The 16,738-nt window shown below is 38.1% G+C and overlaps 1 protein-coding gene across 7 annotated transcripts in view; it reads left to right on the top strand.

Annotated features, from left to right (window-relative positions):
* The window catches only part of ZDHHC14 (zinc finger DHHC-type palmitoyltransferase 14), a 91,367-nt gene that overhangs the window by 35,743 nt on the left and 38,886 nt on the right, over positions 1 to 16,738 (top strand). For all 7 annotated transcript variants that reach the window (XM_044422137.1, XM_044422118.1, XM_044422100.1 and 4 more), the window contains exons 3-5: positions 4,925 to 5,083; positions 15,062 to 15,199; positions 16,475 to 16,523. In XM_044422137.1, the coding sequence (XP_044278072.1) occupies positions 4,925 to 5,083; positions 15,062 to 15,199; positions 16,475 to 16,523 (346 nt within the window). The remainder of the gene's footprint in view (positions 1 to 4,924; positions 5,084 to 15,061; positions 15,200 to 16,474; positions 16,524 to 16,738) is intronic.

Below are 16,738 nucleotides of genomic sequence, written 5' to 3'. Positions count from 1 at the left end.
AGTTTATAAAAGAATAAGAAAAGAAACAGACAAGGGAACAAAAAAGTCCATCATACATGAACACACAAACACAGACACACACAATGGTATCAGGAGGCTAGTACAGAGATAGTTCATGGTTATAGGGGAGCCAAAGCAAGCATGTTTTCAGTGCCAAAAAATAAAAAATGCCAGCACCAAGGCTTTATGTACCTCAGAGAGCGGATCATTCCACTCAGTAAGTGCCAGCACAGACAAGGTAGCATACTATTGGAGAAGTGAGTAACTTACAAGACCTTACCCATGCCTTCTTTGCCTCATGAGAGATGCACATTTTATCCCCACACTGGGACAAATATCTGCCTCTTGTACAGGATCAAGAAGCGTCAGAGAAGGCACACAAATCACTTCTATTTGCTTTATGCCTACTTCTTTGGAACATCTAAATCAGTCCTTAAAGTCTTGTTAAACTTATTTCCTCCCTCTTGTACCTCAAAGGTCTGCTTACATAGTTGCGTAAAGACTATCCCGCAAGGCTTGAATAAACCCCCTGGCCTGATACAACACCATTTCCATTGTATTATTCTCTTCTTGAAGAATCCTGTGTAATGAAGGCTTGCTTCCATCATTTTAAATACTGATCCAGATAGATGTTTCAAATAAAGTCATTGTTACATGTGTTTTGAATTCTCCAAACACCTATTTGGCATAAACACTCTTCCTCTTATTGTGCTGTAATGAAACTATGTAAGCCTTTGGAAACAGAATACAGAATAACTATGTTAGAAAAGAAGGGTGAAATATAGTATCTTGCATTTGCCACTAGAGTTGTGAAACTGGGTGAAATTATACTTCACTTTGGAAACTAGTGTAGGGGAAAACATATGGCTTTCTTAGCTAACAGCAAAGGTTTTCAGAGTAAAGATCTTGGCCCTTAGGAAAACACCCTTGCAAATGGAGAAATTTAAACATTTGTCCACTTTGAGAGAGGAGGGTAATTAAAAGAATTTTATAATTGAAATGATTTGCATACATATATTGGCAGGATTTATCAGTGTGATGCATGAAGAACAGAGTTTAGAGATTTTGACCAAGGACCTTTTTCATTAATTTGGGGGTATAATTAGAGTTATACTGAACTTTATTAATGCCAAGAAATATTCAGGAACATGTCAGTTCTACTCTAATATTAAAACTAAGATCTCCTCTTCTGCCAAATTACAGCTGATTTTAGATAATGAATGAGTTAAAAGATCATATTTGATATTTTTGGATGTCTTAAGAAGAAACCAAAACAAATTTAATAGGCATAGGTTGCTGTCATGCTGTGGCAAATATAAAATTTGATATTTGGCAGATTCCTTGAAGAACTGCTCTAATATCAGTGTTTCTGATCTTCTTGCATATTGTCGCATTTATACTTGAGCTTTGTTTTGAGAACTTCAGGTCATGTAAGGATATCTGATTTAATGAGTTGCTCACTTTTGGCACAAAATACCTCTATTTTGAATAGTTAATTGCAAATGGTATTGATGTGGCCATGTTAGTAGTTGATTTATGTGATAATTAGACAAGTTGGTTATGTTTGTATTCATTCCAGAGTGGCAGAAGTATAACAACACTTTAGATGGTAGCTGCTCACACAGAATGCAGTATTTGTTTTTTAAATCCTTCCTAATTAGAAGATTTTACAGCTTTTCACTGGAGTACTTTCAGATACTACAAAATAGGCCATGCTAACTACCTTTGTAAAGCATACTGCTTTTGTGGGCTAAAATTGTGGTGCAGCTGTATAATAAATACAATAGATATTCCATTTGTCCTGCATGTGCATTCAGTATTTTAAAATCTTTGTTCAAAGCCAAGAAGGGAAAAACATTATGCAGTCAATGTGGGACCTCCCACAGAAACCTTATGTCGCCACCCTATTTATTTATTTATCTATCACACTTGTATGCTGCTACATAGCCCAAGGGCTCTCTGGGTGGCTCACCAAAACAATCCCATACAGAATAAAATCACAACTTTTACAAAGGTGTACTGGCTTTTGTGCATTGCAACATCAATGTAGAATGTCCCAAGATACAGTTTTAGAACTTGCTTGGTCTTACAAGGTTCAGAATGAATAACAGTGAAGGACAGAAAAAATCCAGATGCAATCCAAGTGTATTTTGGCGCTCTTTAGAAATAAGAATGGCTCTGTGGGATAGGGCTAAGCGGTGTTAAGTTGCATGGTCCATAATTAACCAACTAAGGTTTTCCCTACTGAATGACTGAAATATATGTGGATTGCTATATGAAAGCAGTATAGAGCTACACATGCAAAATTAGCTTTGATGGGCTAGCTGTAACTCTTAAGCCTAATGCTGCCTGCAATCACTCTGAGTCCTTCATGACTTTGCAAGCCAAAATGTTCCAAGCCTTAAAAGAAAAATCATGCTGGTTTTCATTGAAGTATAGGTCCATGTAACTCTATCTGGTATTGTGGAGTGCTGTTGCAGGTCAGACTTGCAGGTTAGATAGAATAAGACAGCTTCATATGGTAATACCTACTCAATTGAACTAATGTTTTTCAAGAATGTCTAATGTTTCTTGTGTGATTGAAACTTAATTAGCATTTTAAAGTATGTCTTCCCCCTTTAAGCTGATTTTAGATTGGCTTTGAGTTGAATTAAAATTAAGGAATTTTATGAAGAATTTGTTTGATTCTTAAAGACTACTGTTATATCCCTGTGAGATTAGAACAATAAAATGTGCTTAACTGTTTTTGTGGTGCCACAATGAGACTAAATCCAAACATATTCAAACTAAATACATATAATTAGTTGGTGTTCTACCAAGTCCTCTCTTTTCTTAGCTGCATCTCTATTGCTTATGCATCTGTCAAATTTTCACCTGCTGAGATCATACAATTCCTTGGAAGCTGTAGCCATGCATTACGGTTAAGATTCCTCTGTTCCTGACAGAGGACCAGGCATAGTAGGGGTTGTTTGCCTCCTCTCCACTGTCTTCCTTGCTCAGCCCTCCTGCAGTACACTGGGAAAATGAGAGCAGTCCAGGGCCTCATGAACAGCCCGTACAAGTCCCCAAGGATTCTGTTATACACACATGGGGGGGGGCAGGGGGGGAAGAGACCCTGTAGTTAACAGTAGGCTAACTTTTTTTTTTTTTTGGTTTTGGTTTGTTTTTGCTTTTTTGCAATGTTTTTGAGGAGTTTTTGAGGAGTGCTTTCCCCATGGTTTTAAGGACCCAAGCTTCCAGCAGTATGGGGAGAAGCCTTTTTCAGCTTGCCCCCAAGTTCTACTTTAGCACTTTGGAATGCTTGAGAAGGCTTGCCTAACCCCTTGGCTAGGAGCAGCAAGCCTTTCCGCTGCTCTTGCCAAGAGGCTTTCTGGTTTGTTGGCTTGACCATGGCTTATTTTGTTGTCTGGGTTTACTAACCACAGTATCTTTACTACACACCTAGTTTGCTTGGTTTATAAGCACTTCAGGGTGGTTTACAAACCACCCTGCAGGAAGAATACTGTGTTCAGACAACACACTAAACCAACCACCATGGCTTAATAAGCTGTGCAGACCCAGTTGCTGTTGATTTATTGGCTGTACAGTGTTTAAAAGTAAATTGCTGTGTATTATCATAAAGGTATTCTTTACAAGGTTGTAAAATAAAACTTTGTTTTAGCTTTTCAGTGCTGTAATTTGAAAGCTTGAGAGCTGTAAATCAGTGTTTTAAAGGACTATCTTTCTCATTATGAACCTACCTGGTTATATTTTCTGCAGGAGAGAATCTCTTGAGGACACCATTAGCTCTAGAGGTCCATATGTCCACATGCATGAAAGGACTTTCTCCTGTGTTGCTCCTGAACTGTGGAATGTGCTTCCTTAAGAACTATGATTATCCTTCCACTCTTTTGGTTCATAAACAGACTCATCTTTTAATTTAGTCATTTTAATGTGCTTGCTTTGTATTGTTTAAAGTTTTAAAAATTGTTTTACATGTTCTGATGACATTTTAGCAAATAAGTATATGAATGTTAATAATAAAAAATAAATCATTGAATAAAAAGAGCATTTCTTTCTCTTTGTCACCTTGGTGATTCCCATAGTGTTACCTTAGTCTGAGGGAAATGTCAATTATATTCTTTTCTCTGACTTAATGTTCTTAATTAAAGTCACAACCTTGAGTTTATGAGGTAAACAGGGGTGTCAAAGACAAGACGTTTTGGAGAACAGAGAGTCACCGTAAGTCAGAGACAATTTGATGACATGTAAAAATATCTTGACGTAATTGCATCTAACATGTCAAATGAAAAGATAAATTATTTCTGGAAACCTTATTTAGGAAATTTAGGAGGTGAAGAATTGAAAATTTGTAGCCTGAAATTCTGTCCAGCTAAAATACTTTTTTTCACATTGTATTTTATCTTTAAGTTTAATCTACTTTTTAAGTAAAAGTAGAAGGCGATACACATTATTTCCCAATTTGTCCATATGTGTCTATCTAGATGAAGTGTCATAGCGGGGGAGGGAAGGAGGCTGGAGTGCCATTTGAATATGGAGTAAGCAGTCCAACCTTTTCCCTGTTCTCAGGAATGCCCCTTTAACCTTCTCCAACACTAATTTCCAGTCTTGGAGAGAAAGCTGATTCAGTTCTTTCTGCACTGGCTGTGGAGGAGGCAAGGTAGAAGTTCTCACAGTGAAAGGACCTCATAGCTGGGATTCTGAATAATCCTATGGCCCTCCAGACAATGTTGAGAGGCCATAGAATTGCATCCGTAATGGTCTAACGAAAGAACCCTAAAGGCTGCTTCAGTTTTCATCAGGCATTTCCAGTTCATACAGAAAACATATATAACCAGAGTTGAAATTACAGTAATGTACTTATTTCGAACGTATCAAAAGAAAACTCTATAGTGTGACATTTTGTTATTCTTTTCCCATTTAGAAATGGCAAACGGATCTAGTTCTGGAGGGTACCGTCCACCTCCCCGAACAAAAGAAGTACTTATCAATGGGCAGACAGTGAAATTAAAATACTGTTTTACCTGCAAGATTTTCCGTCCACCCCGAGCTTCCCATTGCAGCCTTTGTGATAACTGTGTAGGTGAGTAAATCAACAAAAATTTATTATGTACCAGTCTTGCCAACTGTGATGGAGAATTGGTATATGCCTGTCAGTCTACTCATCGTGGTATTTCTTAAAACTAAATTATAGCCATTTTTGTACACCATGTAGCATTTTTCAGTTCAGTTCTACTCTTTGAGTATACTCTCTTCCCAAGTGTCACAGTAATGCATTTCCCAAATCTTTGTTCAATTTGAAAGGCAACCATAACACTTTGAAATGATTCTTAGTCAGAAGTTATACAGTAGGATGCTACAAAAGCTGAACACTTATTTCTATTGTAGTGAACTAGGGCATGATTTTGTCAACATACATATTCCAACTAATGTACATAGCTAGCTTAGATGCTGAAGCTAAAAGTGAGAACATAATACTCAGTAACTTAAAATATGGTTTTGAAGCAACGTTTCCTAAACGGTATTGTTGTCCTGAATAAAACAGTTTTATTCTGCTAATAAATGCGGAATATAAGTTTAATGATAAATAAAATAAATAAAACTTATTTTACTACCACAGATAGCCCCATTCAGTTGCATGTATTATGTGGCTGCCATTTGCTGACACACAAATGGAGATATTCCATAATACATAAACAAGCACATGTAGAAAAATTAGTTTGGTGGCAAAATACAGGTTTCTTGATGGGTAGATGAACTGATAATAGCCACTATTATCATCAATATGATTTAGGAGATAGAATAGTCTAGCAGCCAGAAGACTCAGGTTCAAGCTGCTCTCTGCTGTGATGCTCACTAGATTCCCTTCTGTCGGTTACCATCACTTAAATTTACATTAATAGTTTTGTTGCATAAAAGGAGTGTGGAATATGTTCATTGCCCTGAGTCACATAGAGGGAGGGTGGAATAAAAAATCAAGTAAACCTGTATTTAATAACCATTAAAATCAGAAAACAACATCCAGACAACATCACAGGTTTTTGACTTATTAATACAGGAAAAACTTTTACTACCTCGTGGACTGTACTTACTTTATGTGATTATGAAAGAAGACATCCAGTTCTTCCTTCTTACTCTGTATTTCAGGTGAAAGGGAATATACTCAAGTTTGTTTATTAATCACTAATACTTAGTGACTATTGATGCCATTCCCTTCCTGAATGCACTCCTCCATGTGGTGAGGATGTTTGAGAGTTTCAGAGAAGCCAAAAACAGTTGTGCCAGGATGTCAGACTCTCTGATTTCCTAACAGGGTTACTGAAGGCAGAATAGTCAAATATGAGACACCAATCTAAGATGCAGCTACCCTCTTAACAAGTAACAGCCACATCAGCAGAAGAGAATTGATAACTCTAATGGTGATGTGGGTGGAGGAATTCCTGAAGGGCAGCTCCTGGGCAGCAGCGGTAGCTGAAGGTGACACTGTTGAAGGATATTTCATAGACAATGGCAGAGCCACTCAAGCTAATTCTGGTTAGTACTGTGCAAAATAAGGCAATGGTAAACCACTTCTGAGTATTTCTTACCTTGAAAGCCCCTTGATAAAACAATCCAGAATGAAATGAGATAGTACCAGAAGATGAGACCCCCAGATTGGAAGACATTCAGTGAACTTCAGGGAAAGATCAAAGGACAAATGCAAATAGAGCTGTTGCTAATGACACAGCTAGATCAAAACTGAAAGAAAGTCTAATGGCTGATATGCACAGAGCTGCAAGGAAAGCCCAGTGCTAGGCAACACATTCAATTGGAGCATGGGATCTGAGACATGAATGAAGGCAAACTGGAAATTTTTAGGCAGACAAACACAATGTGTTTTACTTTGGAAAACTCTGAAGAAATGAAGTCAAATTCAGAAGAAATGGAGTGACTCTGATACTAAGGCAAGATCTGGAACAGGTAGTAAAGGGCCATAATACAAAGTCTTAACAAATCCTGTCAATCAGAATTCTTGGAATACCTATCAACGTAACAGTCATTGAAGTCTATGCTCCAACAAAAGAGGCCAAAGAAGCAGAAAAATAACAAACTGTTATGCAAGCATCCAAGAGGAAATTGGTAACACATCAAGACAAGACATCCTGATCATCTGTCCTCAGGATCAGAAATGAAACATGAGAGCAGCTCATAGAATTCCATGAAAGCAACCATGTATTTATTACAGATGCACTTCAGGGAACTAATTGAATGACCATATGCATGGACATCACCAGATGGCCAATATAGCAATCAAACAGACTATGTAATCGGAAGCCAAAGATGAAGAAGTGCATTCTCACTGCTGAAACAAGACCAGGAGCAGTTTGTCCTAATGACCACAATCAATATTGAAAATCAGATGAGATGACTAGCTGAAGAACAGTGCCAAAATACAATTTAAATAACTTTCCTGAGGCATTTAAAATTTGTATACAGAACAGATTTGCATTCCTGTGCGCAGTTAATATGAACCAGAAGAACTGCTCTTGTCCACTGTTATTTTGTGTTCAAGAATCTACTGTTAGGACAGAATATAGAAAACCAGAATGGCTTCCTATAGGCAAAGATGGCAGACAAATTCCTATCTGTTCAATTTGTATGTGGAAAGTATTATAAGAGAAGCTGGGTTGGGATCAAAGGAAGAAGGAGTCAAACTTGGTGTAAGATGTATCAATAATTTGAGATATGTAGATGATACCATATTATTGGCAGAAATAACTCCTGATAAAAGTGAAATAAGAAAGTGCAAAATCAGGACTACAGTGGAACATTACAAAAATTGCAATTAAGGCTACAGAAGAATTACACTTTAGATGTAGGATTTTGTCCTATCCAGGACACAGCTTGATTTTTGATACGTTCTATGGCTGTCAGAAATGAAGTTTAAAAAAAACCCAAACAACCCCATGAAACAGTTGCTAATAGCAGTCTCTCACATGATAAATTGAAGCAGTAAGTATGTGTTTGACCAATGCATGCATATATTTACTGAAGATTATATATAATCCAGACAGCTGAATACAGTACATTCCTAGTCCATGGGATACAGGCGTATTATAGTTGAGTATGGGTTATGGAGCAAAGATAACTACTTGTCTGCTGCATGTTGTCCACATTACCTGCCATGCTTTTTAAAATCTTGCTGCAGAGTATCATAGTATAGTATGGGTGCTACAGCACACATGTCCCTTTTTTCTATATGTAACATTGACTTGCTATTTTTGAATGTTTCCTCCATCTACCTCCCTACAAAAGGCATGCTTTTGTTGTGGACTCACAAATCTTAGTATAGGTCTGAGTGTAAGCATTTAAAGAAGAAAAGGAAATTTTCTCTTTAAGATAGATGCCTAGGAAAACATCTTAACAGGAAGGGGGTTTTTTAACCTCTTCAGTTTAACAAAATAGGAATTATTATTACTTGGGTTGCATCCACAGTTCATTTAAATGAAGGTAGCAGACTTTGCAGAAAATACTGTTACAAACATGATAATACTATGTTGTTGTTGTTAGTTGCGAAGTCGTGTCCGACCCATCATGACCCCATGGACAACATTCCTCCAGACCTTCCTGTCGTCCACCATCCCCTGGAGTCCACTCAAGCTCACACCAGCTGCTTCAGTGACTCCATCTAGCCACCTCATTCTCTGCCCTCCCCTTCTTCTTTTGCCATCTATTGTTCCCAGCATTAGGCTCTTCTCCAGGGAGTCCTTCCTTCTCATTAGGTGGCCAAAGTATTTGAGTTTCATCTTCAGTATCTGGCCTTCTAAAGAGCAGTCAGGGTTGATCTCCTCTAGGACTGACCGGTTTGATCGCCTTGCGGTCCAAGGGACTCGCAGGAGGCTCCTCCGGCACCACAATTCAAAGGCCTCAATTCTTCGGCGCTCAGCCTTCCTAATGGTCCAGTTTTCACAACCATACATTGCAACTGGGAAAACCATAGCCTTGACTATATGCACTTTTGTCGGCAGGGTGATGTCTCTGCTTTTTAGTATGCTGTCTAGATTTGCCATAACTTTCCTCCCCAGGAGCAAGCGTCTTTTAATTTCTTGGCTGCAGTCCCCATCTGCGGTGATCTTGGAGCCCAGGAAAATAAAATCTGTCACTACCTCCATTTCTTCCCCATCTATTTGCCAGGAAGTGAGAGTACTGGATGCCATGATCTTAGTTTTCTTAATGTTGAGTTTCAAGCCAACTTTTGCACTCTCCTCCTTCACACACATCAAGAGGCTCTTTAGTTCCTCTTCACTTTCTGCCGTTAGAGCGGTATCATCTGCATATCTGAGGCTGTTGATATTTCTCCTGGCAATCTTAATTCCAACTGGTGATTCATCTAGCCCCGCCTTTCTCATGATGTGCTCTGCATATAAGTTAAATAGGCAGGGTGACAGTATACAGTCTTGCTGAACTCCTTTCTCAATTTTGAACCAATGAGTGGTTCCGTGTCCATTTCTCACTGTTGCTTCTTGACCCGCATATAGGTTTCTCAAGAGACAAATAAGATGGTCTGGTATTCCCATCTCTTGAAGAACTTGCCACAATTGTTGTGATGCATACAAGCAAAGGCTTTAGCATAGTCAATGAAGCAGAAGTAGATGTTTTTCTGGAACTCCCTAGCTTTCTCCATGATCCAGCATCTGTTGGCAATTTGATCTCTAGTTCTTCTCCCTCTTCGAAATCCTGCCTGTACTTCTGGTAGTTCTCAGTCCACATACTGCTGGAGCCTAGCTTGCAGGATTTTGAGCATCACTTTGCTAGCATGTGAAATGAGTGAAGTGGTGTGGTAGTTTGAACATTCTTTGGCATTGCCCTTCTTTGGGATCAGAATGTAAACTGACCTTTTTCAATCCTGTGGCCACTGTTGAGTTTCCCAAGTTTGCTGGCATATTGAGTGTAGCACTTTTACTGCATCGTCTTTTAGGATTTTGAATAGCTCAGCTGGAATACTGTTGCCTCCACTAGCTTTGTTGTTGCTCAGACTTCCTAAGACCTATTTGACTTCACATTCCAGGATGTCTGGCTCGAGGTCAGTGACCACCCCATCGTGGTTATCAGGGATGTTAAGCTCTTTCTTATATAGTTCCTCTGTGTAATCTTGCCATCTCTTCTTAAACTCCTCTGCCTCTGTTAGGTCCCTGCCATTTTGGTCCTTTATCATGCCCATCTTTGCATGAAACGTTTCCTTCATATCTCCAATTTTCTTGAAGAGATCTCTGGTCCTCCCTATTCTATTGTTTTCTTCTATTTCTTTGCACTGTTCATTTAAGAAGGCATTCTTATCTCTTCTAGCTGGAATTCTGAATTCAATTGGGTGTATCTTTCCTTTTCTCCCTTGCCTTTCGCTTCCTTTCTTTCCTCAGCTATTTGTAAAGCTTCCTCAGTCAGCCATTTTGCTTTCTTGCATTTCTTTTTCTTTGGGGTGGTTTTAGTTGCTGCCTCTTGTAAAGTGTTGCAAACCTCCATCCATAGTTCCTCAGGCACTCTGTCTATCAGATCTAATTCCTTAAATCTAGTTGTCACCTCTACTGTATATTCATCAGGGATATGATTTAGGTCATACCTGAGTGGCCTAGAGCTTTTCCCTGCTTTCTTCAATTTAAACCAAAATTTTGCAACCAGAAGCTCATGATCTGAGCCACAGTCAGCTCCTGGTCTAGTTTTTACTGACTGTATAGAGCTTCTCCATCTTTGGCTGCAGAGCACACAGTCAATCTGATTTCTGTGTTGACCATCTGGTGATGTCCATGTGTAGAGTCGTCTCTTGGGTTGTTGGAAAAGAGTGTTTGCTATGACTATTGTATTCTCTTGACAAAATTCTACCAGCCTGTGCCCTGCTTCATTTTGTATTCCAAGGCCAAACTTGCCTGTTATTCTGGTTATCTTTTGGCTTCCTACTTTAGCATTCCAATCCCCCATGATGATAAGCACGTCATTTTTTGGTGTTAATTCTAGAAGGTGTTGTAGGCCTTTATAGAACCGGTCAACTTCAGCCTCTTCAGCACCAGTGGTTCAGGCATAGACTTGGACTACTGTGATGTTGAATGGTTTGCCTTGGATTCGAACTGTGATCATTCTGTCATTTTGGAGATTGTATCCCAGTACTGCTTTTCCTACTCTTTTATTGACTATGAAGGCTACTCCATTTCTTCTGAGGGATTCTTGCCCGCAGTAGTATACCTGATGGTCATCTGAATTAAATACATTCATTCCTGTCCATTTTAGTTCACTGATTCCTAAGATGTCGATGTTCAGTCTTGTCATCTCTTGTTTGACCACATCCAGCTTGCCTTGATTCATGGATCTTACATTCCAGGTTCCTATGGAGTATAGATCTTTACAGCATCGGACTCTCCTTTCACCACCAGATACATCTGCAACTGAGTGTCCTTTCGGCTTTGACCCAGTCACTTCATTCTTTCTGGCACTGCTACTACTAGCCTTCCGCTCTTCCCCAGTATCATATTGGACACTTTCTGTCCTGAGGGGCTCATCTTCCGGCGCCATATCTTTTTGCCTTTTGGTACTGTCCATGGGGTTTTCATGACAAAGATACTGGAGTGGATTGCCATTTCCTTCTCTAGTGGATCACGTTTTGTCAGAGCTCTCTGCTATGACCTGTCCATCTTGGGTGGCCCTGCACGGCATAGCTCATAGCTTCATTGAGCTACAGAAGCCCCTTCGCCATGACAAGGCAGTGATCCATGAAGGAAATGATAATACTATATTGGGGTAGATAACCTGTTGCCTTCCAGATATTTGGATATTATCTTCCATAAGCCCTAACCAGCATGATCAATGGTGAGGATTTGTAGGAGCTGTAGTCTAAAACATCTGGAAGTCATCAAGTTGCCTATCCTTGCACTATGCAAATGCGGGAGAAAAACTACTCTTAAGGAAGAATTGCTAGGTCTAATCCTGCTATAAGCACATGAAGGATTATTATCCAATTATTCCTCCTATTAGTAGAGATATTCTACTAATCTAATTCATTATAAACTGGAAAACTAGTAATATTCCTCCCAGGAACAGTATCAACAATGATAAAAATGCAGCTGGACAACACATTCTCTTAGTCTTTTATTTATCCCTAAACCTTCCCTTTCCTTTTTGATTTTCTATTCCCAGGTTCAAAGAGAGCCAGTGTGGTGTAGTGGTTAAGAGCATGGGACTCAGATGATCTGGGTTCTAGTCCCCGCTCAGCCATGGAGCCAACCAGGTGACTTTGGGCCAGTCACAGACTCTCAACCCAACCTACCTCACAGGGTTGTTGTGGGGATAAGATGGAGGAGGAGATGTAAGCTGCCTTGAGCCCTTTGTAGGAAAAAGGCAGGATATAAATCGAAAAATAAATAAATAAAGACACATAATGTAAGGTCCATGGGCCTTGTCAAGCCCACCAAAGCTTTCCTTCTCAAAAAGACTTTCCTTTAGGATTCCACTCTTGTGCTGACCATGTAATTATTGTTAACCTAGAAAGTACATGTGAGTAAGCCCAAAGTAAAAGAGAGACATGGGCTTACCCCTGAGTGTTCCATGGGATTTGGCAGGAATTTGGAAACTCTCTAAAGTCATGCAGGAAGTCAGAGGTAACACTGCAATTTGTCCCCTTGTTTGAGGCTCTTTCAGGCCAGTCTTGACCACAAATATCAGTCTACCTGTTTTTTTCTAGTCTGTAGAAGAGTTGTTACATAGTGGCAGATGACTTTTTATAGCCTGAGATGGGACTTAACATTGTTTTACACTGAATAAATTGCCAGAGAAATTAACATCACACAAATTTGTTTGTTTGCTTGTTTTTGTCTTGAGCTTAAGCTGTTCAAAGATGCTCTGTATCTTTTTTGATATCTGTTGGAAATAATTTACTAATGCTACATAATCCAGTTTTCTTGTGCAAATGCTTGTATCCTTGTTTCAAGTGCAGAAAAGAGACCAAAATACTACAAATATCCTCATTCGATTAAAAAAAAATAGATGAATGAAGAACAACCCCAAATGGATGCAGTCATACATTATGAACTCATTGGACTACAAAGGGAGCCACAAGGGACATAATACCAAACAAACACAGATACCAGTGATCGTAATTGAATCAGCCAGGCTGCTGATGTTACACACAAAGGCTGCAGTGTCTTCTGTTACATGTTTTTCAGTAATGGCTTTTGACAATGCAGATTGAGTTTTTTGTGTACAAAAGCTGATTCTAGCTATCCTCCGAACCAGCACAGAAACTCCATCTTAACTGCTGGGGCTAGGCAGGAACAGAGGGCAGATCTACTCTTACCACCAGGCAGGGACCTCAGAAGCAGCTCTGACTCTGTGGATACTTTCAGGTATCTGGAGCATTCTACTGACTAATAAGTGCCTTAGGCAGCTGCAGGGCCTGCCCAAGGCATTGTGTTGCCCCAGGTGCCTATACTGGAGGATGTAAAATTTTGCAGTTTTGCAGACAATGCTAGGGCAGAACTATCAGATTGCAGGTAGCTGACGAATATCTTAAGGATATTCAGTTTAATGTTTACAGTACTTACAGGGCATTTCTGCAATATTCAAAATATACAAGGCTATTTAAAAGTACTAAGATAAAATAATGAACAAAATAGCAAACACTAGTTATAAAAACAGCTCACAACTACTGACTCAACCAAATACCTACTGTAATAAACAAACAAAAATGTTATATGTAATAAAAATGGAAGGCTGCTAGGGATGACCAGTTTTCCAAAGCTTATGGCTGACTGAAGTAAAGACACTGTTTCTCAGCGGCTACATTCCAGTAAACCATAATTGATGTTAAACAGATTTTATCAGTTTGGACAACATAGCAAATTGCAGTTAAGCAAAAATGTAAATGAAAGCTTCCTACGTATAGTTGCACTAATGGAAGGAAGAATAGGGAACATGTAAACACAGGCTCACTACAGCTTGTTCTTGACTCAGTAAATTATGATTTAACATTATTTACATACCTGGCCAGCATCATAGCTCTAACTTGTGATGGAGAGCTAGAAAGGTTTGGAATAGAAAATGGATGGATGGATGGATGGATGGATAGATAGATTGATAGCAAGAGCACACAAAATGCTTAATCACCAAGCTAAAACTGGCATGTAAAACTTTCTGCATTGGTGGCTTTTCTGCATTTCTGAAATAGCAATAGATCCATCATGACCTAAATTTTGTGATGTGAATAAAAAGAATGGTTATTAGGGAAAACATGTGGACATACTAGTTATAGAATATAGAAATGCTGTATTACTATGTAAACAACAAATTAAACAGGATAGAAAGATACCAGCTCCTAGAATAGCCAATAAGAGATCATAACTGTGTCTCTGGAGCACTACCAACAGTGTGTTTAGCTTAGGCAATTTTGTGAAAAGGCTGTGCCATTTAATGTATTTACCAATTTTATTAATTTTTTTAATTGTTTGACTAAAAAGTGCTTTAAATTAGGCACTATATTATATTATATTGCAAGTGCTTGTAAAACTATAGGTGGCAAGTACCATCTGTTCTATAAGAGGGAATACCTCTTCTAAGATAATAATGTGGTGCATCATCTAAAACTAAAGTATGCTTTCTGCATCAAAACCACTGTTTTTATTGTTACATAAATGGAATAATTGGCTAAAATTTATTTGGGTAAGAAGCCTAATAAAAAAGGGTCTATGTAAATCTAAGTAATCACTATGTGTATGCCAGGAGTATGAGTTGAGAGATAAAATCACATACTAGAAATAAAAGAGGAATAACAGGTGGAAGTGTATGAGGACTTGAAAAGGCTTGCCCAAGATGAAAAAATTAAGCATTGTTGAAGACATATTTATGGAATTAAACATATTTGATAGACCCAGGTTGTGACAAATCATATTATTCATGATAAGAAAACTGCATAATAAAGAACTTTCTGTGACTGAGTTTTCAAGCTGGTCTGTGGGGTTCGGTTTTTTGGGTTTTGTTCTATTTTGGTTTTGTTTTATATTGTTTTGAATTGTGTTCCCTTTTTTTCTACCTTCTCTTTCAGAACGGTTTGATCACCATTGCCCATGGGTTGGCAACTGTGTGGGGAAAAGGAACTACAGATTTTTTTATATGTTTATTTTATCTTTGTCCTTTCTGACAGTCTTTATATTTGCATTTGTTATCACCCACATCATCCATCGTAAGTATGCTAGTAAAAACAAATTGTTTTTTGTCATAAATATGCCATTTGCTGAAAACTTTAGTTTTAAGCTTTAAGCTTTTTGTCAGCCATGATTTCTTTACCTGTACCTTGACCTCAAGTTCCAAAATTATGCACCTAATTTGGCCATCAAGAAGATTTCCAACTGTAAAGCTTTTTTGTTAATTAAAAATCTTTGCAAACATTAATGCAAGAGATTGAGTAGAATTAAATGTTAGTTCAACTTAAGTCACATTCTTTTCATTGGGCTTACTCTAAGAAGAACTAACATTAGATGGAGCCTATTATTTATTTGGCTTTGGTTGTTCAACTTCTGTGGAAAGTTAACATACAAAGAAATTTCACAGAATGAAAAATCTGTGATTGCTCCAGTTTTCCTGTCCTCTATTTTCATTCTGCTGTAGACTCATTAGAATTCAGATTACAATGATTCAGGATGCTAGGGAGAGTTAAAAGATTTTAGATTATGTTGTAGTGAAACTCCAAAAACATGTTGACAGTCACAGATTCAAAAATGAAAAGGCAAATGAAGAAACACACTTGCACGCGCCCCAAGATAAATAAAGATCTGTCAAAATTGCATGTGTTAAGAGAATGGTTTTTCCTAGTTTGGGCCAAACTTACTGACTGGAAAACCTTGTCTTTAACACTGTTTCACCATTGAAAATTCTGAGAAAATATGTAAAATACTTGTAGCCCATTAATTTCATAAATGTGAAATGCATATGACTGAACCCATTTTCCTACTCCATATGCATTTCTCAAAATGTTGCCTTAGAGAGTCCTGCAACAGGTCTTCTGGCCAGGAGTGCCTGAACCAATCAATGCATTATATCAGGAATCTGTGGCTGGCTCCTCAAATTACTCTCTCCAGATGGTATTGAGGGGAATATGTAAGCAAGCTTGGAATTTGGGTCATAATATGGCACATACAGGATATTCTGATCCAACAGAAACATTTTTTAGAGAGAAAGTAAATTTATGAACATATTTCAATGGGAAAAATCAGCTTCTATGTTCTAATCCCATATTTGGATATTAAAGAACAGAGGAAATCTTATTCGTGTGAAACTGATCTTAATGAGAAAATATCTAACATCTGCAAACTCTGATTTTATTCCTTCATTTTTAACTTAGTATTTCAAGAAAAAAATAAAGCCTCCATTGGGAAATAACTATATATTGGATGTTAAATGGTTTTTTCATGTAGATATCATATATTTCCATTTGATATTTAGATTTCTTTTTTTACAGGATCTCAAAAAACAGGGTTCTTAAATGCACTCAAGGACAGTCCTGCAAGATATCCTTTCAATAGAATGTATTTAGATACTTTATGTTGGATCAGTTTTAAATGAGCTAATATCTAAATGTATTTGGGTTTGTTTTCTCTTGGCAGACCTATGGATTCTGCAAAATTAGATGTACTTCAGGTAACCACTGTCTCTGAAGCAAATTGTAAGATATTACTTGGGTGAAATGATCCTATGACCCCTAAGCAGTATTTAGGGGCCATAG

The sequence above is a fragment of the Varanus komodoensis genome, unplaced genomic scaffold, assembly GCF_004798865.1.
Source record: "Varanus komodoensis strain SLA01 unplaced genomic scaffold, ASM479886v1 scaffold1, whole genome shotgun sequence".
Lineage (NCBI taxonomy): Eukaryota > Metazoa > Chordata > Lepidosauria > Squamata > Varanidae > Varanus > Varanus komodoensis.
This window is presented reverse-complemented; position numbering and strand designations above follow the sequence as displayed.